This window comes from Argopecten irradians, chromosome 15 (assembly GCF_041381155.1).
Source record: "Argopecten irradians isolate NY chromosome 15, Ai_NY, whole genome shotgun sequence".
In the NCBI taxonomy this organism is placed as follows: domain Eukaryota; kingdom Metazoa; phylum Mollusca; class Bivalvia; order Pectinida; family Pectinidae; genus Argopecten; species Argopecten irradians.
In genome coordinates this window covers 34,588,618-34,614,832 of record NC_091148.1, presented here as the reverse complement: position 1 = coordinate 34,614,832, position 26,215 = coordinate 34,588,618, and the positions used below count along the sequence as shown (strand labels likewise).

The following is a 26,215-nucleotide window of genomic DNA, read 5'->3' as shown; positions in this document are numbered from 1 at the left end:
ATCATCAAAAATAGTTATAATCCCCGAGGAGTTCTGGATATTTCGAAATCCGACAGTTTTACGTCATTTCCGCCTGGGTGGTGTCCATCTTGGAAATGGGATCAAAACATTATGATGGATTGAAACAAAAGACTTCACCGTGTGAGTTATAACGATGAGGACAGAAAGTTCACCAAATCATCATAGAAGAAAGGTTTCGGTAGAAAACTTTAAATGTAAGAACTCTTTAAATGATTTAGATTAGGAAATTACGAAATATTTTGTTTTCCTTTTTCTGAAATCTGTTGACACATCGCGGGTACACTTTTCTGTCGGCACGAGTTATTTATTGTTGGTTATCGATGTTTTGATGTAATATTTGACGTAACTTTAGACCAATCAAAGTGCATGCAACTGAAGTTTATCAGGTTTTTTAGCCACCATCATCAGATGGTGGGCTATTCAAATCGCCTTTCGTCCGTGGTCCGTCGTCCGTCCGTCCTTCCGTCCGTCCGTCCGTCCTTCCGTCCGTCCGTCCGTCCGTCCGTTAACAATTCTTGTTACCGCTATTTCTCTAAAAGTACTGAAGGGATCTTTCTCAAATTTCATATGTAGGTTCCCCTAGGACCCTAGTTGTGCATATTGCATTTTGGGACTGATTGGTCAACAAGATGGCCGACCAGCCGCCATCTTGGATTTTGATAGTTAAAGTTTGTTACGGCTAATTCTCAGAAAGTACTGAAGGGATCTTTCTCAAATTTCATATGTAGGTTCCCCTAGGACCTAGTAGTGCATATTGCATTTTGGGACTGATCGGTCAACAAGATGGCCGCCAGGTAGCCATCTTGGATTTTGATAGTTAAAGTTTGTTACCGCTATTTCTCAGAAAGCACTGAAGGGATCTTTCTCAAATTTCATATGTAGGTTCCCCTAGGACCCTAGTTGTGCATATTGCATTTTGGGACTGATCGGTCAACAAGATGGCCGCCAGGCAGCCATCTTGGATTTTGATAGTTAAAGTTTGTTACCGCTATTTCTCAGAAAGTACTGAAGGGATCTTTCTCAAATTTCATATGTAGGTTCCTGTAGGACCCTAGTTGTGCATATTGCATTTTGGGACTGATCGGTCAACAAGATGGCCGACCAGCCGCCATCTTGGATTTTGATAGTTAAAGTTTGTTACGGCTAATTCTCAGAAAGTGCTGAAGGGATCTTTCTCAAATTTCATATGTAGGTTCCCCTAGGACCCTAGTAGTGCATATTGCATTTTGGGACTGATCGGTCAACAAGATGGCCGCCAGGTAGCCATCTTGGATTTTGATAGTTAAAGTTTGTTACCGCTATTTCTCAGAAAGCACTGAAGGGATCTTTCTCAAATTTCATATGTAGGTTCCCCTAGGACCCTAGTTGTGCATATTGTATTTTGGGACTGATCGGTCAACAAGATGGCCGCCAGGCAGCCATCTTGGATTTTGATAGTTAAAGTTTGTTACCGCTATTTCTCATAAAGTATTGAAGGGATCTTTCTCAAATTTCATATGTAGGTTCCTGTAGGACCCTAGTTGTGCATATTGCATTTTGGGATGATAGGTCAACAAGATGGCCGACCAGCCGCCATCTTGGATTTTGATAGTTAAAGTTTGTTACCGCTATTTCTCAGAAAGTATTGAAGGGATTGTTCTCAAATTTCATATGTAGGTTCCTCTAGGACCCTAGTTCTGCATATTACATTTTGGGACTGATCGGTCAACAAGATGGCCGACAAGCAGCCATCTTGGATTTTGATAGTTAAAAGTTTGTTACGGCTATTTCTCAGAAAGTATTGAAGGGATTGTTCTCAAATTTCATACGTAGGTTCCCCTAGGACCCTAGTAGTGCATATTGCATTTTGGGACTGATCAGTCAACAAGATGGCCGCCAGGTAGCCATCTTGGATTTTGATAGTTAAAGTTTGTTACCGCTATTTCTCAAAAAGCACTAAAGGATCTTTCTCAAATTTCATATGTAGGTTCCCTAGGACCCCGTTGTGCATATTGCTTTGGACTGACGTCAACAAGATGGCGCAGGTAGCCATCTTGGATTTTGATAGTTAAAGTTTGTTACCGTATTCTCAGAAAGCATGAGGGATCTTCTCAAATTTCATATGTATCTCTAGGCCCTAGTGTGATATTGCATTTTGGGACTGATCGGTCAACAGATGGCGCGGTGGCCATCTTGGATTTTGATAGTTTTTCTCAGAAGTATTGAAGGGATTGTTCTCAATATCATATGTATAGTTCTGCTATTGCATTTGCGACACCATCTTGGATTTTGATGTTTAAAGTTGAAAGCAGAAAAAGAATTAATTTTGAAAGCAGAGAAAGATCCTTTTCATTTGTCAGACATAGATCAAAAATCCCTTTTTGTTTTAAAAATTTTTTATTTAAATTTTTATTATTCATAGATGAATAGAGATATAAATGCTTGGTCTGGGAAAATTGAAATAGTGGTTACAGATTATTTTTCTTGTGAATTCAGAAACAGCTTGGCACTTAGAGTGTTTAAATACAGTATTAATCCCTAATGAGATTCCTCCTCGAGACTCTTTCATATTCGGACATTTGACATATGTCTCTTGTCGGAATCCCTACTCGAGCCTTCTTAACTTTATTCTGGAAAATCAAGTCAGATTGACCTACCTCTTGTAAGCGTCTATTACAGAAACAATTGGTTCCCATACTGGCACACATCACTAGTGGAGATATCCACTTTTAGAAATGGTGAGTCCCAGACAAAATCTGTGAGTCCCAAAATATATGCGAATCCTCGCAATAGCACATTCCTGTATGATTTATTTCAAAATATATCATTTAATTGGGGAAAAAATGTGTTAAATTATGCTTTTAAAATAACATATTATCTAAACATTTCAAATCTAATTATTTCATTAAAAATCATTTATTTAAAATTATGTCATTTAAATCTTTATGTAAACCAGTTACACATTTGTATTTACTGTTTAACATGTTGTGTTACATATTTAGGTGGTGTGCTCCCATGCACTAAAAAAGTGATAAAATATTTCCTTGTAATATCATTTTTATAGCCAATCTTATCAATCTAATTAATTTTTCATTGTCATTCAGTGATTTACGGGACTTGCCTAAATGAGTCCTGGACTCATGAATTTCCTTGTGGGACTCACCGAAATTTTTAGAACTCTCTATATTTCTTTGTACTAGGACTCATTAAAATTTGAAAATTAGTGTTCTGGACTTGCCTTAAAAAATCTACATAAATTGCTGGTCATTCCACATTTATTTTTAATGCATAATTTATATACTGCATGCTGTTGTGAAAACTGGTTTTCGAATCGAAAGGTAATCTGTCTTTAAAAAATACAACGCAAAGGCAGCCTAGCTAATTGATCAACACAGAAATGACGTCAAATACATTATGTATATTGTCAAAGAGGTTTGAAAAATGAAACATAATATACACTCAGTATATGGATTCAAACAAAATGTTAAATTTACAACCGATAATTGACTGATCAAATAGCAGACGAAAGCTCAGCACTAGTGCTATTACTCACCACAGTACACAACATGCCAACCATAACAAAATGAAAATTGGTCATGTGCCAAAAATATCCACTGACAGAACCCAAGATATTGGGCCTGAGGTGTTAATGAATTGGTAATTGCCATTCATAATCTAATTGTCATGCCTTGTTGGCATTTTGCGTCCGTACCTCGGTTAGTTTACCTGTGTTTTCGGCCAGCCGACTCACCTGTCAAGGCCACCATTTTTTGGGGTGCATTCGATTGCAAATTTTTGGGTGCGTTCCAATGCAATGTCCCAAAAAATGTGTGACTTTGCCACTGAAATCGGGACACGTCCACGAATGCAAACTATAATAAAATGATGCGTTACATCTGAAAGGGACGCGTACAGGACGTGCCCCGTAAATTGCTAATATTAATGCAATTTGTTTAATAGTAACATAAAAGTTGAGATTTCAGTGATTTAGGCTACTTTTAGTAACAAAGCCATACTCCAATCGGGTTATAATAGACTAGTTTGTGTATTATACACAAGTTGGTGGTTTTCCCTGACAAATAGGTATTGACATAATTATTTATGTCTTTCAAGGAAGTTGAGAAATTTACCATACTGGTTTCAGGTTTAAAGCAAAGTGAAAAAAATATTTGAGTTTCAGGATTTTGAGAATGGTTCCTGACTGTCTGTGGCTTTGAATTTTTAATTGTGCACAAATGTGTGGCAGCATCTATAAAGATATGGGGGGGGGTGGGAATTAGCTACCTGGAAATTATGTTCTTGCAAATTGTCTGAAGAAAACACAAAAAATATCTAAAATCCAGGGCACAGTTACATGAACATTCCTTAAATATAAGGAACCTAAAGCTTTAACTTAAAATTCTCCATAAGAAAGCATTACAGATTTTAAGAAAGGCTCCTTAACTTAAGATTTTTCCTGAACTTTTCTTATGCTTTTCTATGGGGAAATTTAAGTTAAGGAATTCCTTGAGTTAAGGAATGTTCACAAAACTGGGCTCTGATCTAGTTAATCAAACTTTTTGGATAATTTTCAAATTTATTTTATTTCGGGGAAAATTTAATTATGCTTCAATTGGAAAAATATGGAGACATATTGTAATGGAGCCGATTCAGCTCTAAATCTGGCAGAAAGCCCTGTAGTCCCCATATATAAGTGGAATGGAGTTCCAGAGAAAAAGAATGGGTCCTATTGATTCTCTATGCTAAAAAAGGGAGACAGCGCTAGTGTAAATGTAAACCCTGATATACATACGCCTATAAGACTGACTCTAGTGTAGTGACTACATATTGTATACCAGGTATGTTAAAATGAATTAAAAAATTGTTAGAAGTGACAATAACAACAACTCTGTTCAATAGAGGATCTGACAACATCCCATAAGGGGTCATGACATGTTCGGATGACCTTTATACCACGTGTACATTGCTACATCAATTGACAATGCCATTACGCCCCAACGTACATATACAATTAGCTTTGTTATGCTCTTTGGGTGAGATGACTAAGTACACGAAAATAAATCTGACAGCTTTGCCAAACCATTTTGTTCCCTGAAATTCACCTTCAAGATTTTTGCAGGCAGCAATTTGATTATCCATCTACCAGGTCACCTGGACCTGACCCCAAATGGGATGTTGTCAGATCCTCTTATCCAACATTGTGATAATAAGGATTTGTATTTTAAACAGATCGCAATAATAAGTGAGAGGAATGTGTGTAGTTCTCCGAGAGGCGGAAGTACAGTGACAGACATAAAGTTATAAAATGGACAAACAGTCTAGTGTTTGTTACTCTTGTGATTCATGGTATATACTGTAGCTGAGGAGTCTGACACACACATACAGTTGTGACAACATTAATATAGGATTAAGTCGTGACACAAGTGCTCATTTATCAATATACAGTCATGTCTGATTAACTGTGTACTTATGTACGATGATGAGGTCGTTATATGGTATATATATATATAGGTTATATGGTATATATATATATAGGTTACACATGTAATTGTAAATATTAAATTGTATTCCTAATTTTGTTTCCAAGCTACATTACGTACAAATCAGAACTGTGATTATATACATGACTTGTAACTTTAGGATATTTTGAAGAGGACCATATCACCTAACAGTAGAATCTAGGAAACTCTCAGGCCGGTAGTATTGATTATATGTTTTCCTGACATTAGCAGTGTATTCGCTTGCAGTTTAATTTGTATTTCCTTATCAGATTGACAAAGGCCACTACTGCAACATTGTATGATATATATCTATATTACGTAACAAAATGACTATGGTGATGATCTATGTGGCATTTATTTTGTAAGTTGTTATGTCTGTCAAAAGAACAAATTATCAATTTTAAACCATTATTAGAATTTAATCCAATGAAAACATCATTATAACTATGCAAGTTATTATTGGTTCATTGTATAGTGGGGATGAGTCCTTGAGAGCCCAAAAGTGGACAAGTGGATTGTAATTCAAGGCAACTTATATTAAAGGATCATCTGCTTATCTTTAATGGCCAGCATCCTTGAGGGTTGTCATTTTGAAATTGCATAAATGATGGGATGACTCAAAATTAAAGATCTGAGGGACGAAAAGGAGAATTTTACATACATGGGTTTATGTGGTTTTGTGACTTTTAACAAAGCTTGAGGTCTGTGACTATAATTAGAACAAGGAGATCTAGATACTGCAGTTGTAAGTTTGCCAGATTATCTGACCACAGGCTTGTGTAAGTGAATCATAATAAATTGTATATATATTAATGGTCGACATAAATATAGCCATATAAGGATAATGTGTTGATTTTCAGGGAAACTTGTTTGTTCCTTATCAGAAATCTTTATTTATAGCAAAAGCATTGTGGGAAAAAAATCAAGCACTAGTTGTTAGGTATTTGTTCCATACCCCCTTAGTACTTAAGATTACAAATGGCATGTATATATAATTACCCCAGCCTATCATATTATAAAACTTGATTTTTGATTAAGAAAAAAAGTGCTTTTGATATATTAATAAGAGATCCAGAGAGACAGAGCATCTCAGAGAGAGAGTGAGAGAGAGAACCCTGCAATGTGATTTTGATTTTCCTGATCTAGTAAGTTCTTTTTCTTATTCATACATGTCAAGAAAAATGGTTTTCCTACACCCTTGGTCTCATCATTCATTTAGCAAACAAAGTGAATCATCCATCTTCACTTTAATATAAGTAATAATCTAGATTATACTTATAGATAAATGTCATTTCTAAGAATAAATTCCACCTTACACTATATTGATAGATTAGGTTGTGTTTATATACAAATGCACTAGCTGTACACCAGATGATACTGTAAGGAGATAGGTAGATTGTGGTAACTTTAGCTTGCAGTCTATTATTATCAGTTTAGGTATGTAGTACTTTGTATATTGTTTATGTGTCAGCTTTGATATGTTATCTACAGATATTTAGTGCTCATTAGATATCATTGTTTTCTATGTCACTTGTGTTATGACCATCTAGAGGTATTTAGAACGTATTAGATGTATTCTTTATTCCTCTGTTTTTGTTATGGTATATATATACCAGTAGGTAGGATTTCTGCTATGGTACAGGTATATCTAGGACTTGTTGATGTAGATAGGTATATTTTATTAGCCTCTCTGGGTCGGTAATGATGAGTGCCCCAATCTACCTATTGACATATATACTCCTACATTTACCATGATTTATGGGGACAGAAGTATATAGACCTGTGCCACTACAGGTGTTTTAATGATAGGTACCTATACATGTACATACAGCATGAATGTCAACCATTTGCTCAATTTTGATGGGTTAAATGATGAATTGTTGTTGTTGTGAAAAGTTTGGATGGACTTTGGATTGTTGCTGACTGGGATTAACCACAGAAAAATGTCATGTGTTAACCAGCTGGATGTTGATAGTTTTGTATCCGTTATAACTTTTTGTCTGATATATGGCACAGGCTTTTACTTGTGTACCCAGCTAGCCACTACTCATGATCTCTGATGATTTCCAGTTCTGGACCCAGCTTTAGGAACAATCCTTAACTTAAATGAATTCCGAAACTTAAAATTTTCCATAGGAAAGCATTGAAGAAGTTAAGGGAAAAATCTTAAGTTAAGTAGCCTTCCTTAAAAATCTGTAATGCTTTCTTATGGAGATATTTAAGTTACAGAATTCCTTAAATTTGAGGAATGCTCGTGAAATTGGGCCCTGTAATCAGGGCGGACTAAATTGGATGGCACATTCGTTTTAAGACAAAGTCGTGTCATTAACTATATATAAATGTATCAGATTTGAAGGGGCAATATATGCATTAATATTATTATAACTCAGCTAGAGAAATCAAACATAACATAGATGACCTCAGCCAAACTTGACTTGAATGAATGAAAATATTTTTGTTGACAAAAGAGAGAGGTGAATGTACATTGTCCTTTTAAAGTCATTATCTGTGATTTGTACATAGTGTATTGGTCATTATATAGACTGATTATCATCGTACCAAGCTGTGCAGCAGGTAAACAGATATCTCTACTTCGTATGTTGATGTGTTACTGATAAAGATTATACTTCCAACTGAGTATATACATAACAGCGGTATTCTTTATCAGGACATGTTCTGTCATGGTTTTGTGTTGTGTGTTCCACAGATCTATCTACACTGTAGGGAGACAAACCATTCCAACATGAAGAAGCGGGACTCGGAAGTCGTGTCTGTCTCCTCGGCTAACTCCAAGGGATCGGAGCGTCGTAAAAATGGCACCAGATTCTCTCTACGAAGGATCTTCTACTCCACTGGAAGTCGACGCTCGAGATCCAGAGTGAGTCTTGATTCGGACTCGGGTCGGTCGGAGATGAGCCTGAGTGTTCCATCAGACCGCGACAGTATCACACAACATTCCATCACATCTAGTGCCCAGCCCCAGGTGGTCAAGACGACGGCCAACGGAGGCTCACTCCTCGAGTGTCCTATTTGTGTTAAGGAGCGGCCATTAGAAGATTTCCCTGAGATTATGACCTGTCACCACAGGTGAGAGTCTTATAATTCTGAATTCTATGATAAGTAATTATAAAATATACATCAATTATACCTACCAGTTATATGTTTTTGATCCCAAGATTCATTATGACATGAGCCTACACATTTGAATGTTCTGGGTTTGACAGTTCGTTGTTTATATTGTAGTGAGTGTTATACTTTCAGTTTAGAATTTCTGTACTTGACCTTGTGCTATTGACTTCACAGGAACTGCATCACTTGCCTACAGACCTACCTGAAGATAGAGATTTCAGAAAGCCGTATCAACATATCATGTCCCGAGTGTCCCGAGAAATTCCATCCTAATGACATTAGACTGATCCTACAGAATGATTCACTCATGGGCAAGTACGAGGATTTCATGGTGCGCCGTGTGCTTGTGTCCGACCCTGACGCTCGATGGTGTCCCGCTCCTGACTGTGGGTGAGTTTTGCTAAGGTCACTGCTTCAGAAAATATATTTTTGCCCAGCCATGAAATACAGAGACATATAATTATATTCCAGTGCAGTTGATACTCTGCAAAATATGGTATATGGTTTAGATATAGCCATTATAGTGATTATGTGTATTAATAATTCTGCTAATTTTCAAAAGATCACCTGTATGCTAAAATTAGATAACACAAGAATAAGTATGTTTACAAAAGATCACCTGTATGCTAAAATTAGATAACACAAGAATAAGTATGTTTACAAAAGATCACCTGTATGCTAAAATTAGATAACACAAGAATAGGTATGTTTACAAAAGATCACCTGTATGCTAAAATTAGATAACACAAGAATAGGTATTTACAAGTTTACAAAGTAACAAAGAAAGTATGTTTACACTGTATGCTAAAATTAGATAACACAAGAATAGGTATGTTTACAAAAGATCACCTGTATGCTAAAATTAGATAACACAAGAATAGGTATGTTTACAAAAGATCACCTGTATGCTAAAATTAGATAACACAAGAATAGGTATGTTTACAAAAGATCACCTGTATGCTAAAATTAGATAACACAAGAATAGGTATGTTTACAAAAGATCACCTGTATGCTAAAATTAGATAACACAAGAATAGGTATGTTTACAAAAGATCACCTGTATGCTAAAATTAGATAACACAAGAATAATGTATAGTATGTTTACAAAAGATCACCTGTATGCTAAAATTAGATAACACAAGAATAGGTATGTTTACAAAAGATCACCTGTATGCTAAAATTAGATAACACAAGAATAGGTATGTTTACAAAAGATCACCTGTATGCTAAAATTAGATAACACAAGAATAGGTATGTTTACAAAAGATCACCTGTATGCTAAAATTAGATAACACAAGAATAGTATGTTTACAAAAGATCACCTGTATGCTAAAATTAGATAACACAAGAATAGGTATGTTTACAAAAGATCACCTGTATGCTAAAATTAGATAACACAAGAATAGTATGTTTACAAAAGATCACCTGTATGCTAAAATTAGATAACACAAGAATAAGTATGTTTACAAAAGATCACCTGTATGCTAAAATTAGATAACACAAGAATAAGTATGTTTACAAAAGATCACCTGTATGCTAAAATTAGATAACACAAGAATAGGTATGTTTACAAAAGATCACCTGTATGCTAAAATTAAAAATTAGATAACAACACAAGAATAAGTATGTTTACAAAAGATTTATGTAAATTTTTCATTATTTTAAACATATTTTTATTGTCGTAAATTATTGACAACAGGGATTGGACACAAGTTTTGCCAACTTAGTAACGTCCTCTCCCGAACACATAATATGAATATATACATAATGGACAGCAATGAAGACAATACATATATATAATATGAATCAAAATTTTCTATTTTAAGAATAAAGGAGAAAAGGGAAAGATAGAGGAGTATAGGAGAGGAGAATAGTTATTTATTAACTTATAATTATTTGTAAAAGTGATAATTGTATACATAGTTATCTGACTTAAAACGTTGTCCATTATACACATTCCATAGAAGACATTGCACTGAAGATCCACTCGAAGCCATTCCTTTCTTGAAAATCTTTCAACTACACCAGCCAGCAGATACAACTAATTTATACTGTTGACATATGTATAACATGTAATCTATTTATCAACTAAGATACGGGGTAGATATAGGAAATTGGGTAGGATGCTCATTATGTCAAAACCTGCCAGTACTAACAATATAAATTTGGACTGCCTTTGCAATATTAAGGTTAGCATCATTTTCTAAATCTGCATCTCCTCTTAGTACTGTATCTAATGTGATGTCACCGGGGTACCAATGAAGATCGTTTAATAATGTCTGTCGTATAATGTGATATTTTGGGCATGTAAGGAAAAAGTGATAAGAGTCTTTGCACGTATTTCAAGAAGATATATGTATATGTTGTGATAGTGACAGAGTAATAAGATAACAATATTTCTCCATAGAACATGTAGTATCCAATAAGATAACAATATTTCTCCATAGAACATGTAGTATCCAATAAGATAACAATATTTCTCCATAGAACATGTAGTACCCAATAAGATAAAATATTTCTCCATAGAACATGTAGTATCCAATAAGATAACAATATTTCTCCATAGAACATGTAGTACCCAATAAGATAAAATATTTCTCCATAGAACATGTAGTATCCAATAAGATAACAATATTTCTCCATAGAACATGTAGTATCCAATAAGATAACAATATTTCTCCATAGAACATGTAGTATCCAATAAGATAAAATATTTCTCCATAGAACATGTAGTATCCAATAAGATAAAAATATTTCTCCATAGAACATGTAGTATCCAATAAGATAAAATATTTCTCCATAGAACATGTAGTATCCAATAAGATAAAATATTTCTCCATAGAACATGTAGTATCCAATAAGATAAAAATATTTCTCCATAGAACATGTAGTATCCAATAAGATAACAATATTTCTCCATAGAACATGTAGTATCCAATAAGATAACAATATTTCTCCATAGAACATGTAGTACCCAATAAGATAACAATATTTCTCCATAGAACATGTAGTATCCAATAAGATAACAATATTTCTCCATAGAACATGTAGTATCCAATAAGATAACAATATTTCTCCATAGAACATGTAGTATCCAATAAGATAACAATATTTCTCCATAGAACATGTAGTACCCAATAAGATAAAATATTTCTCCATAGAACATGTAGTACCCAATAAGATAATATTTCTCCGTAGAACATGTTGTATAAATCCGACTGTTTCAGATACGCCGTGATAGCCACTGGCTGTGCTGGCTGCCCCAAACTGAGATGCGAGCGACCCGGCTGTGACACGAACTTCTGTTATCACTGTAAACAACACTGGCATCCCAACAAAACGTGTGACGCCGCGCGCGCGGAACGCTCCCCAAACATGAGATCAGCCTCGCTCAGCTACAGTCACGATAACGACTCACAAAGTAAGGAAACTGTAACCACAGTAACGCTGTCTAGGGTCAGGGCTTTGGTTTTCATAGATAACAATATTTTAATCATATGCTATTGTCTGATAGTGTTAGATCATTACATTGTCATATTTCTCCAGCTGTCATGTTCTGTACATGAATTAATCATTGGCATCTAATGCTTCACAAATAAGCTAAAAATCTTTTAAAGAAATTCTGCTGTACAACTTATTTACAGAAGATGATATCAAGCCCTGTCCTAGATGTGGTGCTTTCATCATGAAGATGAACGATGGCTCCTGTAACCACATGGCCTGTCCCGTTTGTGGTGCCGAGTTCTGTTGGCTGTGTATGAAGGAGATCTCTGATCTACATTACCTAAGGTAGGACTTCATTCAGGACTATGAAAATATAATCAATATTAGGTCAATGCTCAAAATAAACAAATGTTAACACTCAAAATATTATTACCAATATTAGGTCAACGACCAAAATAAAACCAATATAGGTCAATGACCAAAATAAAACCAATATTAGGTCAATGACCAAAATAAAACACATACTAGGTCAAATGACCAAAATAAAACAATTATATAACACTCAAAATATAACCAATATTAGGTCAAGACCAAAATAAAACCAATATAAGGTCAATGAGACCAAAATAAAACCAATATAAGGTCAATGACCAAAATAAAACCAATACTAGGTCAATGACCAAAATAAAACAATTATTATGTTAACACTCAAAATATAACCAATATTAGGTCAACGACCAAAATAAAACCAATATTAGGTCAACGACCAAAATAAAACCAATATAAGGTCAATGACCAAAATAAAACCAATATTAGGTCAATGACCAAAATAAAACAATATTATGATAACACTCAAAATAAACAATTATTATGTTAAACCAAAATAAAACAATTATTATGTTAACACTCAAAATATTACCAATATTAGGTCAATGACCAAAATAAAACCAATATTAGGTCAATGACCAAAATAAAACCAATATAAGGTCAATGACCAAAATAAAACCAATACTAGGTCAATGACCAAAATAAAACAATTATTATGTCAGGACTCAAATATATGGTTAAAAAAAAAAAACATTTCCTTATTTGAAATTTATTCTAAATATATGAAAGATTGCAATTTATTTTGAAAAAAAAAATATATATAATTGTAACTGTTTATCTGACCTAATAATTGTTAGTCCTCTGCCGTTCTAACACCATTCATCCGTATCCATGCTGATCTATGAAGGCTTCTGATTAGACAAAACTGTAGCACAGGCCGTTTGAATTTATACACCTGAGAATATCTCTATGGATCATTGAACACATTACCGTACCATGTACACCTTAGATGTACATTTTAATCGAATAACCAGGGTTGTAATGGCATTCATTGAATCAAGAACTTAACAGGTTTGTCTCAAAACAAATAAACACTGACTCTATTTAGTCATCAATCTCTCCTGTTAAATGTTTTTATAAAAATCGTTCTTCTCCTACAGTCCATCAGGTTGTACGTTTTGGGGTAAGAAGCCGTGGAGCCGTAAGAAGAAGATCCTCTGGCAGTTAGGTACCCTGGTAGGGGCCCCTGTGGGGATAACACTGATAGCTGGGATAGCGGTGCCCGCCATGGTCATCGGACTGCCTGTCTGGGTCGGCAGGAAGGTGAGGTTACACAAACCACTACTCATTCAGAACAACATTGTATTGGTTATGTCAGTTTTAGAGTTATAGGAATAAACAAAGTAATTACCATTATGTCAATGTGTTAATCTAAGAATGACACATTGCTAACTATTTATTGGATAAAGGATAATAGAGATTTGTGTAATTTACAGATAAAAGATAATAGAGATTTGTATAATTTACAGATAAAAGATAATAGAGATTTGTATAATTTACAGATAAAAGATAATAGAGATTTGTATAATTTACAGATAAAAGATAATAGAGATTTGTATAATTTACAGATAAAAGATAATAGAGATTTGTATAATTTACAGATAAAAGATAATAGAGAGATTTGTATAATTTACAGATAAAAGATAATAGAGATTTGTATAATTTACAGATAAATGATAATAGAGAGATTTGTATAATTTACAGATAAAAGATAATAGAGAGATTTGTATAATTTACAGATAAAGGATAATAGAGATTTGTATAATTTACAGAGAGGCTACCATTCATAAAATGTTAAAAAATAGGTTAAGAAATAATACATAGTAGGACTCAGATCAATAATTTAAAGTTGAATATTTTCTTTCTCTCACATACAGAATTATGAAATTGTCCATAGGAAAGAACTAAGTGATCTTTGTTCTTTACAGTATATATTTGTGCATAGGAATAACTTTCCAAGAAAAAAGGTTAGTGCTTACTTAACTTTTACTCCTGTATTTCACTAATGATTGCTACTTTGTATACAGCTCCACTCCAAATACGAGCACAGCTCGCGTCACAGACGTAACATGGCTATCACTGGTGGTGTGACCGTGTCTATACTGGTGTCTCCAGTCATAGCGGGACTGGCTGTCGGTACGTAACATCTCATAATGAATTCTCAGTAGGTCAAGTAATAGGTTTGTCTGGACTCTCAGTAGGTCAAGTAAAAGGCTTGGTCAGAAAGGAGTAGAAAAGAATCGCTCTTAACTAAGGAATTTTCTAATCTTTGATAAAATTGGTCCCACCTTCTACCAGTGAATGAGTTGAAATAAAAAAAAAAGTTTTAAAAAAAAAAGCAAGTTATGAAACATGCTTTTGAGAATTCATTGTTAATAATTCTCATTTCATGATCAGCATTTATGTAATCTTGGACTGAAATTTATATTTACTTACACAAGATGTTTCGTGCAATAAATGAAATTTCTGAATCTGAAATATTGTAAAGGATGTATAAAGTGACTCTCTCCACAAATGTGTATGACTGTTCCCCAGGTATTGGTGTTCCCATTCTCCTGGCGTATGTTTACGGAGTAGTTCCAATCTCGTTGTGTCGCAGTGGAGGATGTGGGGTAACCACCACACACAAAGGGGGCGTACGTTTCGATTTTGATGAAAACGAAACCACAGGACAACCAAGTGTTTACGCAGGTACAGTAACTCTATATTTTAAATCCTACATTTTGGAAGTATCGATGATGTGTATCAGATAAATTCAACACCTTTTATCTCATTCATCCCTGTTGATACATTTGAATTACTCCAGTTCCAAGGTTGGATTGGTCCATTATAAAGTTTCAGGGGTGAATGAGTTAATGATCGCCCTTCAGGTCAGTCATGTTGCTCTATATTAGTATCGTGATGATATTGCTGACTCCGTAGATATTAGAAAATACCTGGTATTGTTGTCTTACAGTTTCTAGTTAAATGTAGTACATATTTGATCTGTGTATGTTCAGACGAAATTTTGATAACTTCTAGAGAGTGTTTCCATTCTGGGTTTGTAAATGAAAGATTGTATTATGTAGGAAACATATTTGCTTCCGAGTTTTTTTTCAGGTAAAATATTTTCTGCAGAATGTTTCATCATTATTTCTTAACTTTAATGAATTCCTTAACTTAACATTTTAGTAAGAATAGCATTACAAAAAAATAGGTGGAAATCTCCAGTTAACTTCCATTAATTTCCATAAGTTAAGGATTGTTGATGACGAAGTAACTTCTTAACTTCAATTTAAAAAAAAAAAAAAAAAAAAACATTAGTGGAAAATCTTAGTTTCCATAATTTCTGTAATGCTTTCCTACAGAGAATTCCTAAGTTCAGGATTGTTGATGGATCGTGTAATTTGTTTCTACAGGTGATAACCAGAGTGTAGGCACAGGACACAATGTAGCTAACCCTAGTATAGCCCCTAGTATTGGTGAGGCATCCGTCGGTATGACTGGCAGTCTTAGTGCCAGTGGTAGCCACATGGAGCGTGTCGGTGTGATCAGGGACGAGAGTGACCGCGACTCGGCCAGTAACCGAGCTCTGGCTGGCTCCAGTCTCAACGGCAGCCTCTGTGGGGGGTCATATGTCGTAGGCTGCTTTCAGAACAAGTAAGTGTCGACTAACTGTTAGTATTGTAGAATATGATGTGAAAAGTTTGACGAAATGTGGAACCTTTATTACAGTATTCGCAAATTAACACAGAATTATTTTCAGATTTTGCAAAGATTTTTTCTTAAATTGAAGTTTGAATTAAATATACAGTTGAATTTTGTAATTTTTAACCTGTACATCATGCTTACTCAAATGCCCAATGTATTTCCAGTTTTGTGTAAATTCCCTTTAATGATTACCTGTTTTGTGTAAATTCCCTTTAATGATTACCTGTTTTGTGTTTTCCCTTTAATGATTACCTGTTTTGTGTTTTCCCTTTAATGATTACCGTTTTGTGTTTTCCCTATAATGATTACCTGTTTTGTGTTTTCCCTTTAATGATTACCTGTTTTGTGTTTTCCCTATAATGATTACCTGTTTTGTGTTTTCCCTTTAATGATTACCTGTTTTGTGTTTTCCCTTTAATGATTACCTGTTTTGTGTTTTCCCTTTAATGATTACCTGTTTTGTGTTTTCCCTTTAATGATTACCTGTTTTGTGTTTTCCCTTTAATGATTACCAGTTTTGTGTTTTTCCCTATAATGGTTACCTGTTTTGTGTTTTCCCTTTAATGATTACCTGTTTTGTGTTTTCCCTTTAATGATTACCTGTTTTGTGTTTTCCCTTTAATGATTACCAGTTTTGTGTTTTCCCTATAATGATTACCAGTTTTGTGTTTTTCCCTATAATGATTACCTGTTTTGTGTTTTCCCTTTAATGATTACCTGTTTTGTGTTTTCCCTTTAATGATTACCTGTTTTGTGTTTTCCCTTTAATGATTACCTGTTTTGTGTTTTCCCTTTAATGATTACCTGTTTTGTGTTTTCCCTTTAATGATTACCTGTTTTGTGTTTTCCCTATAATGATTACCTGTTTTGTGTTTTCCCTATAATGATTACCTGTTTTGTGTTTTCCCTATAATGATTACCTGTTTTGTGTTTTCCCTATAATGATTACCTGTTTTGTGTTTTCCCTTTAATGATTACCTGTTTTGTGTTTTCCCTGTAATGATTACCTGTTTTGTGTTTTCCCTTTAATGATTACCTGTTTTGTGTTTTCCCTTTAATGATTACCTGTTTTGTGTTTTCCCTTTAATGATTACCTGTTTTGTGTTTTCCCTTTAATGATTACCTGTTTTGTGTTTTCCCTTTAATGATTACCTGTTTTGTGTTTTCCCTATAATGATTACCTGTTTTGTGTTTTCCCTTTAATGATTACCTGTTTTGTGTTTTCCCTATAATGATTACCCGTTTTGTGTTCTACAGACTAGAAGTACAGGCTGATATGGTGTCCATGAACAACACCCCTCTAACTAAGAGGAACAGCTTCAGCAGTGAGTCGGCCAACCTAAGTATTGGTGAGAAGTCAACCACCATTTCATTTAGTGATGACGCCAGCACGAAGGCCCTAGCAGGCTCTATAGCAGGCTATAGGTAAGATACACAACCATTGTCATCCGGTTCCACTAGCTAGTGTGTTGCTGTAAGCCATTGTTCTTTTGCATGCCATTTACTTTTGGGAATTTTGCGATCACATTAAATTTGTAAATAAATATCTCTGTGATTGCATATAAACCTTACTTCTTGTATAAATGTTACAAACCCATCTGATTAAGAGATTTATAGTCAATATTTGGGGTACTGAAATAAGAATGACATTTAAAAAAAATTTAGGCATGAGAAATAGAGCTAAAAGGCAATGTTTTAATACAATTTCTTTACATGAATATCCCATATGTTTTGCATAGTAGCTTTAACATAGTCATTGGTGATGGTCGTTATATTCTAACAAAGTGTAATAATGTTTGATATTAAAGTATGTTTTTCTTGAATGTTGACTTTTTGTCAATGTTTTGTGCGCCATATTTATTTGTATTTCTCGATAACAGAAATGATTTCTTATTTCAGAGACAAAGATAGTGCTTCAATTACCACTACTACCTCGCCGTACGAGGTGCAGGTCGATGTCGTATCTCAGTCGTCTCGAGGACGTAACAACAGCGGTGGCAGCACCAGTCTCGGTGCTATATCCTCGGAACACAGGAACCGTAACGTGTCTGGCCAGAGTTCTCCTACATCAGGATGTAGTACTAATATGTGTTTAGGAGGCGAGGAACAAAAAAATAACTCATTCAAATGTCGCAAGTGTAAACGATTCAATGGTAACTATTGTGACAAGTCAACTGATCAGTGTGGTGTGCACTTCGCCGAGAAAGTAAGTCTACAGAATTTCCAGACGGACGACATTGTGTCGCCTACACTAAGTGAGGAGTTTGTGAAATATAAAGATAGTACTACAGACATGGTGCAGACGAAACTATCAGATTCATTCATAGAGAGCTCTGCACCTCTAGCAGACACGACTAGCGAGGATACTCTGCCGGAGGTCGAGAGCGATAGACCATCGTCGGCAAAGAAATTGATCTCGGCTGCCAACAGGAAGTCGATGTCGACGTCTGCACTGATGAGTGGATGTTTTAGTGCAAGTGACGGGAGTCTCTGTAAAAGTCAGAGTCAAGAGGACTATATGTATACCAAGATGCCACTTATGGACGGAGCACGCCTGAGACGTCTTAGTTGTGAACTAGCACGTGAAAATGGACGCATTTCACCAACATCCGATTTTAAAGATTGCACGTCGGAATCTGTTCCTTTAAAATAGGGCTTTAAGATTAGATGAAGAACAAACTTCATCATTTCGTTTTGAAAACCTTTTTGTCAGAATTTATTAATAATTTTGTCAAAACCGTAATGAAATTATGTTTTTGACAGCAAATCTGATCATGTGACTGTATCATGCTAATATGGTGAATGTTTAGACTTCTGGAGGAGGGATCATGGCACCAATCTCTCAAGTTATATTGCTAATTTATCTCTTTCAGCAATGTGTCGATTCCATCCATTCATGAAGTCAATGAGTTCCACGTAGAGAATTACTGTGAAAAATGACATTTAAAAAGCTATTAAATGTGTAACATTTTGCTGTCCTTTTGATTTAATGAACAAGATCTTTTCCTTCGTACAAAAAAATCACCACATGGTGTACACAGTATTGCTGTTTTATGTATTTTGTTAAATGTTTGCTTCATCAGATGGAGTAGACATGATAGCTATTTATTATTATATTTTTGTCTGTTATATGTTGTATAAGTGAATTTTTGTGTGATGTGTAAGTATGAATATAGCTATATCCTCTATTACTACATGACAATGCATCTACATAACTCTGGAGTTTAATGTCTCAATATATATGATCTTTTTTCTTTTGAGGTCAGAAACTGATTTTGATATTTGCCAATTGATCTTAATGACCATTACCCCAAACTGTGTGTATTGAATTACTGTATCGTGTTCAGACACATCAGTGGTCAGATGAGATGCGTTAACTCATTCACGCCTGAAATTTCACAATGGACTGGTCTAGTCTTTGATTTAGAAGAGCCTACATGTGTCTTCAGGGGTAAATTGGTTAATAGGTTGCTATTCTGGAGTGTGATACACAGCTCTGACCAGCAGACACTTTATAAGGATATACAGGGTTAAGTTATACTTTATAAATGTGCTTCTCATAGTGCTATAAAGATACTATAAGGCTCTCTACCAAATATCTATATATATGTCTATTAAATAGCAAGAGATTTGAACCTTGCTTGATGGCTTATACATATGTATTTCTCTTGCTGACAGAATTTGTTTTTAATATCAAATGAAATTATCAGTATTTGATTTTAGTATGTTCCTTTATACATCTTGTGGGCATGCAAAGTTTATAATTAACTCCAAGACTGTGTTAAATTTTGTCGGTTTGGCAGTTGTTCTAATTGGATATATATAATTGGATACAACTGCTAAATCACATGTTTATGTACTGGGTATATGTTGTGCTGTTTCCACAGTGCTAAACTCTAGTATTCAACTGTATTACATGTATTACATCGTCTACATATATATTGGCTACAATATTGCTGGTAACATGTGTCGCTAATCTGAAATTGGCCGCGGCCTGCTACATATAGTCTTTAGATTTGATTGGCTGGATACATCTGTCGTGTGATTGGCTACAACATAGTACACATTGTCTGATTGGTTGCTGCTGTATGCATACATGTTGTTTGATTGGCTAAGTCCTGTGTACATGTATTTTGATGACCAGGGTAACACTGTGGTACCATGACTTGTGTTAGAGTCATCGTGCTATTTTTGATGTTTTTAACATAATTTGATAGGAGTTTAACAATATTTTGTTGCCTCCATTTCCTATATACAATGTGACCAGAGTTAAGTCACAAAGAATTTTCGTGCTCCATCCATTTTATGTTTACAATGAAAATTACTATATAGTCTGTTTATAATGGCGATGATATTTTCACAATTACACAGGAAATTGCTCTGATCGCAAAAATTTGATCTGTTAGATGTTAAGAAATGTTTGATACCCTTAATGTTATACTGGGAAAATTAAAAATCAATAAAATTTAATTTTCTTGTTTGAGTTAAATAACAGACTATACAGTAATTTTCATGTATTAGAACATCCACTGTCAGTTATGTTTTACTTAGTGGTGTACTGTAGATCAACTACATTTCAGCAGACTATACACTCCATTAGAGTTTTACGGTAAAAGTACCTGTTTGACAAGATACACTATCCACATATGAAAGAGTCTAAGCTTAATTGTAGTTCATGTGTTGATATAGGGTGAGAATAAGTACTTCTGATGAATACTTCATGAATTATTGATTTATTGACTTGAGTCAAAAAGTAAAAAAATTTGTTCTATAATAGATTTTTTAAAAGTTCAATTACCAGCATAACCAAAGGCGACTAAAGAATCACATTAGTTAGAATTGTTTAACTTTAAAGGGTGACAGAGATCCTGACAGTTATGTTCAGTTATTAAAACTTACTTATCACAGACCTCTGTCATTGGCTAGCCATTCAAACTTACTTATCACAGACCTCTGTCATTGGCTAGCCATTCAAACTTACTTATCACAGACCTCTGTCATTGGCTAGCCATTCAAACTTACTTATCACAGACCTCTGTCATTGGCTAGCCATTCAAACTTACTTATCACAGACCTCTGTCATTGGCTAGCCATTCAAACTTACTTATCACAGACCTCTGTCATTGGCTAGCCATTCAAACTTACTTATCACAGACCTCTGTCATTGGCTAGCCATTCAAACTTACTTATCACAGACCTCTGTCATTGGCTAGCCATTCAAACTTACTTATCACAGACCTCTGTCATTGGCTAGCCATTCAAACTTACTTATCACAGACCTCTGTCATTGGCTACCATTCAAACTTACTTATCACAGACCTCTGTCATTGGCTTGCCATTCAAACTTACTTATCACAGACCTCTGTCATTGGCTTGCCATTCAAACTTACTTATCACAGACCTCTGTCATTGGCTTGCCATTCAAACTTACTTATCACAGACCTCTGTCATTGGCTTGCCATTCAAACTTACTTATCACAGACCTCTGTCATTGGCTAGCCATTCAAACTTACTTATCACAGCGACCTCTGTCATTGGCTTGCCATTCAAACTTACTTATCACAGACCTCTGTCATTGGCTAGCCATTCAAACTTACTTATCACAGACCTCTGTCATTGGCTTGCCATTCAAACTTACTTATCACAGACCTCTGTCATTGGCTAGCCATTCAAACTTACTTATCACAGACCTCTGTCATTGGCTAGCCATTCAAACTTACTTATCACAGACCTCTGTCATTGGCTAGCCATTCAAACTTACTTATCACAGACCTCTGTCATTGGCTTGCCATTCAAACTTACTTATCACAGACCTCTGTCATTGGCTAGCCATTCAAACTTACTTATCACAGACCTCTGTCATTGGCTAGCCATTCAAACTTACTTATCACAGACCTCTGTCATTGGCTAGCCATTCAAACTTACTTATCACAGACCTCTGTCATTGGCTTGCCATTCAAACTTACTTATCACAGACCTCTGTCATTGGCTTGCCATTCAAACTTACTCACAGACCTCTGTCATTGGCTTGCCATTCAAACTTACTTATCACAGACCTCTGTCATTGGCTAGCCATTCAAACTTACTTATCACAGACCTCTGTCATTGGCTAGCCATTCAAACTTACTTATCACAGACCTCTGTCATTGGCTTGCCATTCAAACTTACTTATCACAGACCTCTGTCATTGGCTTGCCATTCAAACTTACTTATCACAGACCTCTTCATTGGTATCAAACTTACTTATCACAGACCTCTGTCATTGGCTAGCCATTCAAACTTACTTATCACAGACCTCTGTCATTGGCTAGCCATTCAAACTTACTTATCACAGACCTCTGTCATTGGCTTGCCATTCAAACTTACTTATCACAGACCTCTGTCATTGGCTAGCCATTCAAACTTACTTATCACAGACCTCTGTCATTGGCTAGCCATTCAAACTTACTTATCACAGACCTCTGTCATTGGCTTGCCATTCAAACTTACTTATCACAGACCTCTGTCATTGGCTTGCCATTCAAACTTACTTATCACAGACCTCTGTCATTGGCTTGCCATTCAAACTTACTTATCACAGACCTCTGTCATTGGCTAGCCATTCAAACTTACTTATCACAGACCTCTGTCATTGGCTTGCCATTCAAACTTACTTATCACAGACCTCTGTCATTGGCTAGCCATTCAAACTTACTTATCACAGACCTCTGTCATTGGCTAGCCATTCAAACTTACTTATCACAGACCTCTGTCATTGGCTTGCCATTCAAACTTACTTATCACACAGACCTCTGTCATTGGCTTGCCATTCAAACTTACTTATCACAGACCTCTGTCATTGGCTTGCCATTCAAACTTACTTATCACAGACCTCTGTCATTGGCTTGCCATTCAAACTTACTTATCACAGACCTCTGTCATTGGCTTGCCATTCAAACTTACTTATCACAGACCTCTGTCATTGGCTTGCCATTCAAACTTACTTATCACAGACCTCTGTCATTGGCTAGCCATTCAAACTTACTTATCACAGACCTCTGTCATTGGCTAGCCATTCAAACTTATCACAGACCTCTGTCATTGGCTTGCCATTCAAACTTACTTATCACAGACCTCTGTCATTGGCTAGCCATTCAAACTTACTTATCACAGACCTCTGTCATTGGCTTGCCATTCAAACTTACTTATCACAGACCTCTGTCATTGGCTAGCCATTCAAACTTATCACAGACCTCTGTCATTGGCTTGCCATTCGCTAAGTAAAAGCAGACTTTTGGATTTTATTAGTCAATCAAAATGGATGAAACATTACCTTGTATATGATATAATCCGTATCTGATTGTAAATCAGAACTTTTAACTGTTTCATCTTGGTTCTAAAGTTGAGTGATATTTCATGATATTAGATAAATCAAATTACAATTAAATTCAATTAAATTAAAGAACTTAGTTACCTGTGAAGTGTAGTGGTAGCGAGCGACTGGAAGTAATGCTGTCTTTGATTGTGTTATTTTATCTGTTGAACCTGAAATGTAGTTGATTAACAGCACTGAAGTCTTTGCCTTTGTTATTTCCTTTATCCATAATGCTTTTTATAAAGAAGCTGATCTGTGCGTTATAAAAGGTTGCTTCATGTAGGCATTATTCCAGTTGAATTTTGACTCTAGATGCTACTATGGGTATCTACCATACGGAGTGTGGTTAGTAATTCACACAGAAAAGGTGATGAATCAGGGGGTAGTCAACTGGAATATTGATATACAACATATGCTATTGATGTGAGAAATTTTATGTCTGTGATATTGAAAACATTGTCAAGATTTATACATAAACTATTGTTAGCTTTATCTCGTAAGCGCTGTGTTTTGTTATTTTTATAAGAGGAGGCATATTTATGATACCACAAGGATCTGTCTATGAACTACAGTTGACATATTCATGATAACACAGGGACCTGTTTATAAGCTACAGTCAACATTGATAATACCACTGGGACCTGTCTGTTAGTTACAGTCGACGTATTTATAATACCACAGGGATCTGTTTATTAGGTTAAGTTGACATTGATAATACCACAGGACCTTGTCATCATATTGATAATACCACAGGGACCTGTCTATTAGATACAGTTGATGTATTTATAATACCACAGCTCTGTTAGCTACAGTCGATGTATTTTAATACCACAGGGACCTGTGTATTAGCTACAGTGGACATATTGATAATACCACAGGGATCTGTCTTTAGCTACAGTTGACATTGATAATACCACAGGGATCTGTCTTTAGCTACAGTCGACATTGACAATACCACAGGACCTGGTCAGCATATTGATAATACCACAGGGACCAGTCTATTAGCTACAGTCGACAGTGATAATACCACAGTTACCTGACTTTTAGCTTCAGTCGACATTGATAACACCACAGGGACCTGTTTTTTAGCTACAGTCGACAGTGATAATACCACAGGACCTGGTCAGCATATTGATAATACCACAGGGATCTGTCTATTAGCTACAGTCGACATAGATAATACCACAGGACCTGGTCCTGTCTAGTAGCTACAGTCGACATTGATAATACCACAGGGACCTGACTTTTAGCTTCAGTCGACGTATTTATAATACCACAGGGACCTGTCTAGTAGCTACAGTCGACATGGATAATACCACAGAGACCTGGTTAACATATTGATAATACCACAGAGGTCAGTCTTATCAGGCAGCTACAGTCGATGTAGTGACCAGTATATTAGCTACAGCTGACGACTTGATGTATTTATAATACCACAGGGACCGGTCTATTGGCTACAGTTGACGTGTTTATAATACCACAGGGACCTGTCTTTTAGCTTCAGTCGACATTATTTACACCTTTGGTTAGTAAATATAGAAGGTGTTCTGACTAACTAGGAATCTAGATTTCTATCATTAGATGCTCTGTCTTTGTATATCATAGAGTGTCTACCATTGTTACGGGTAGCCAGAAAAAAATGATGCAAAATGTCAGTTTCACCAACATTCGTTTACTTCAAAGAGACAATTCACTCAGGCTAATTCTTTTACATAACCAAGAAGCAAAATATAGCATAAATGTATTGTTCTACATTTCTTATGAAACATAAAACATTGACAAATTCCACGACATTGTTAAGTATTTAAATTAATATCGTTGAAATATCAAATCGTTGATCAATACGATTAAGCAGGTACAATATGTACGCTGTACCCATACCCGAGCCAAAGTCACACATGTTAAACAAATGAACTACATAACCACTAAGGAGGTGATAAAATGATTTTTAGGCAAGACCATTCACCTAATAAGGTAAACACACTACTGTCAGAGCGATTTGAGCTGTTCTAGACTAAAGTTGCATTACTTTACGAGAAAGGGACAGGGTTCGGCATACAAGATATTCGACCAGAGTGTGTAATGGCGGACAGCAAGCAAGTTTGAACATTTCACACACATGTCGCCACCATGGGCTTTTCAGGCATATCACAGTAAAACCGACTGATCTTATTTCCATTAGAATTGGGTTTTTTCTGATATATATACAAATTTTAATGTTCTCTTAGACTGAATTGTCCCTTTCAAGGAATTATTTAACTTGGAATTCTCCATAGATAAGAATTACAGTTAAGTTGAGGAGAACTCCTTGATTTAAGTTTTTTTTTCTTAAATTCTGTATTGTTTTCCATGGAAAATCTTAAATTCCTTAAAATGTTTATGAAACTGGGCCCTTATCTATGAAACTGACGAGTTTATACTTACAAATCTATGACGTAAGAACCAATATCTCCCTGTGTCATCCAGTGATTTCTTAACAACAACAGGATCCAAGGGTGGCATCATGACAAAATGTCTGGCTCTGCTGAAAGTTTTCCAACACATGTAAGGTAATAGAAATGCTTTCCAGACAACACCATTACTATCCTGGCCTAAATAAACACATAGCTGCCAAGCATTTGATTTAACGTCCTATGAACACAAGGACATTTAAGATTGTGCCAGGTTTATAGGTGGAAGAAAGCTGGAGTACTTGGAGAAAACCCACTGA

General features: G+C 35.4%; 1 protein-coding gene and 1 long non-coding RNA gene across 3 annotated transcripts; one reads left to right on the top strand and one right to left on the bottom strand.

The window, feature by feature from the left end:
- Window positions 1-55: 55 nt before the first annotated feature.
- LOC138309249 (E3 ubiquitin-protein ligase RNF19A-like) lies at window positions 56-21,429 on the top strand. Of its 2 annotated transcripts, none has more exons than XM_069250404.1 (11): window positions 56-141; window positions 8,209-8,588; window positions 8,805-9,020; window positions 11,858-12,051; window positions 12,275-12,419; window positions 13,562-13,724; window positions 14,489-14,597; window positions 14,997-15,152; window positions 15,860-16,100; window positions 17,409-17,576; window positions 18,051-21,429. In XM_069250404.1, the coding sequence occupies exons 2-11, from the start codon at window positions 8,245-8,247 to the stop codon at window positions 18,802-18,804; spliced, it is 2,490 nt and encodes an 829-aa protein (XP_069106505.1). In that variant the 5' UTR covers window positions 56-141; window positions 8,209-8,244; the 3' UTR covers window positions 18,805-21,429. The 2 variants fall into 2 exon arrangements, with proteins under 2 accessions (XP_069106505.1, XP_069106504.1); XM_069250403.1 differs by having other exon boundaries at window positions 57-215.
- LOC138309251 (uncharacterized) lies at window positions 20,949-23,512 on the bottom strand. Its single transcript, XR_011206227.1, has 3 exons — window positions 23,384-23,512; window positions 23,187-23,305; window positions 20,949-21,061 (listed from the first exon to the last, which is right to left on the bottom strand). It is a non-coding gene; the product is annotated as an uncharacterized lncRNA (long non-coding RNA).
- Window positions 23,513-26,215: the final 2,703 nt, after the last annotated feature.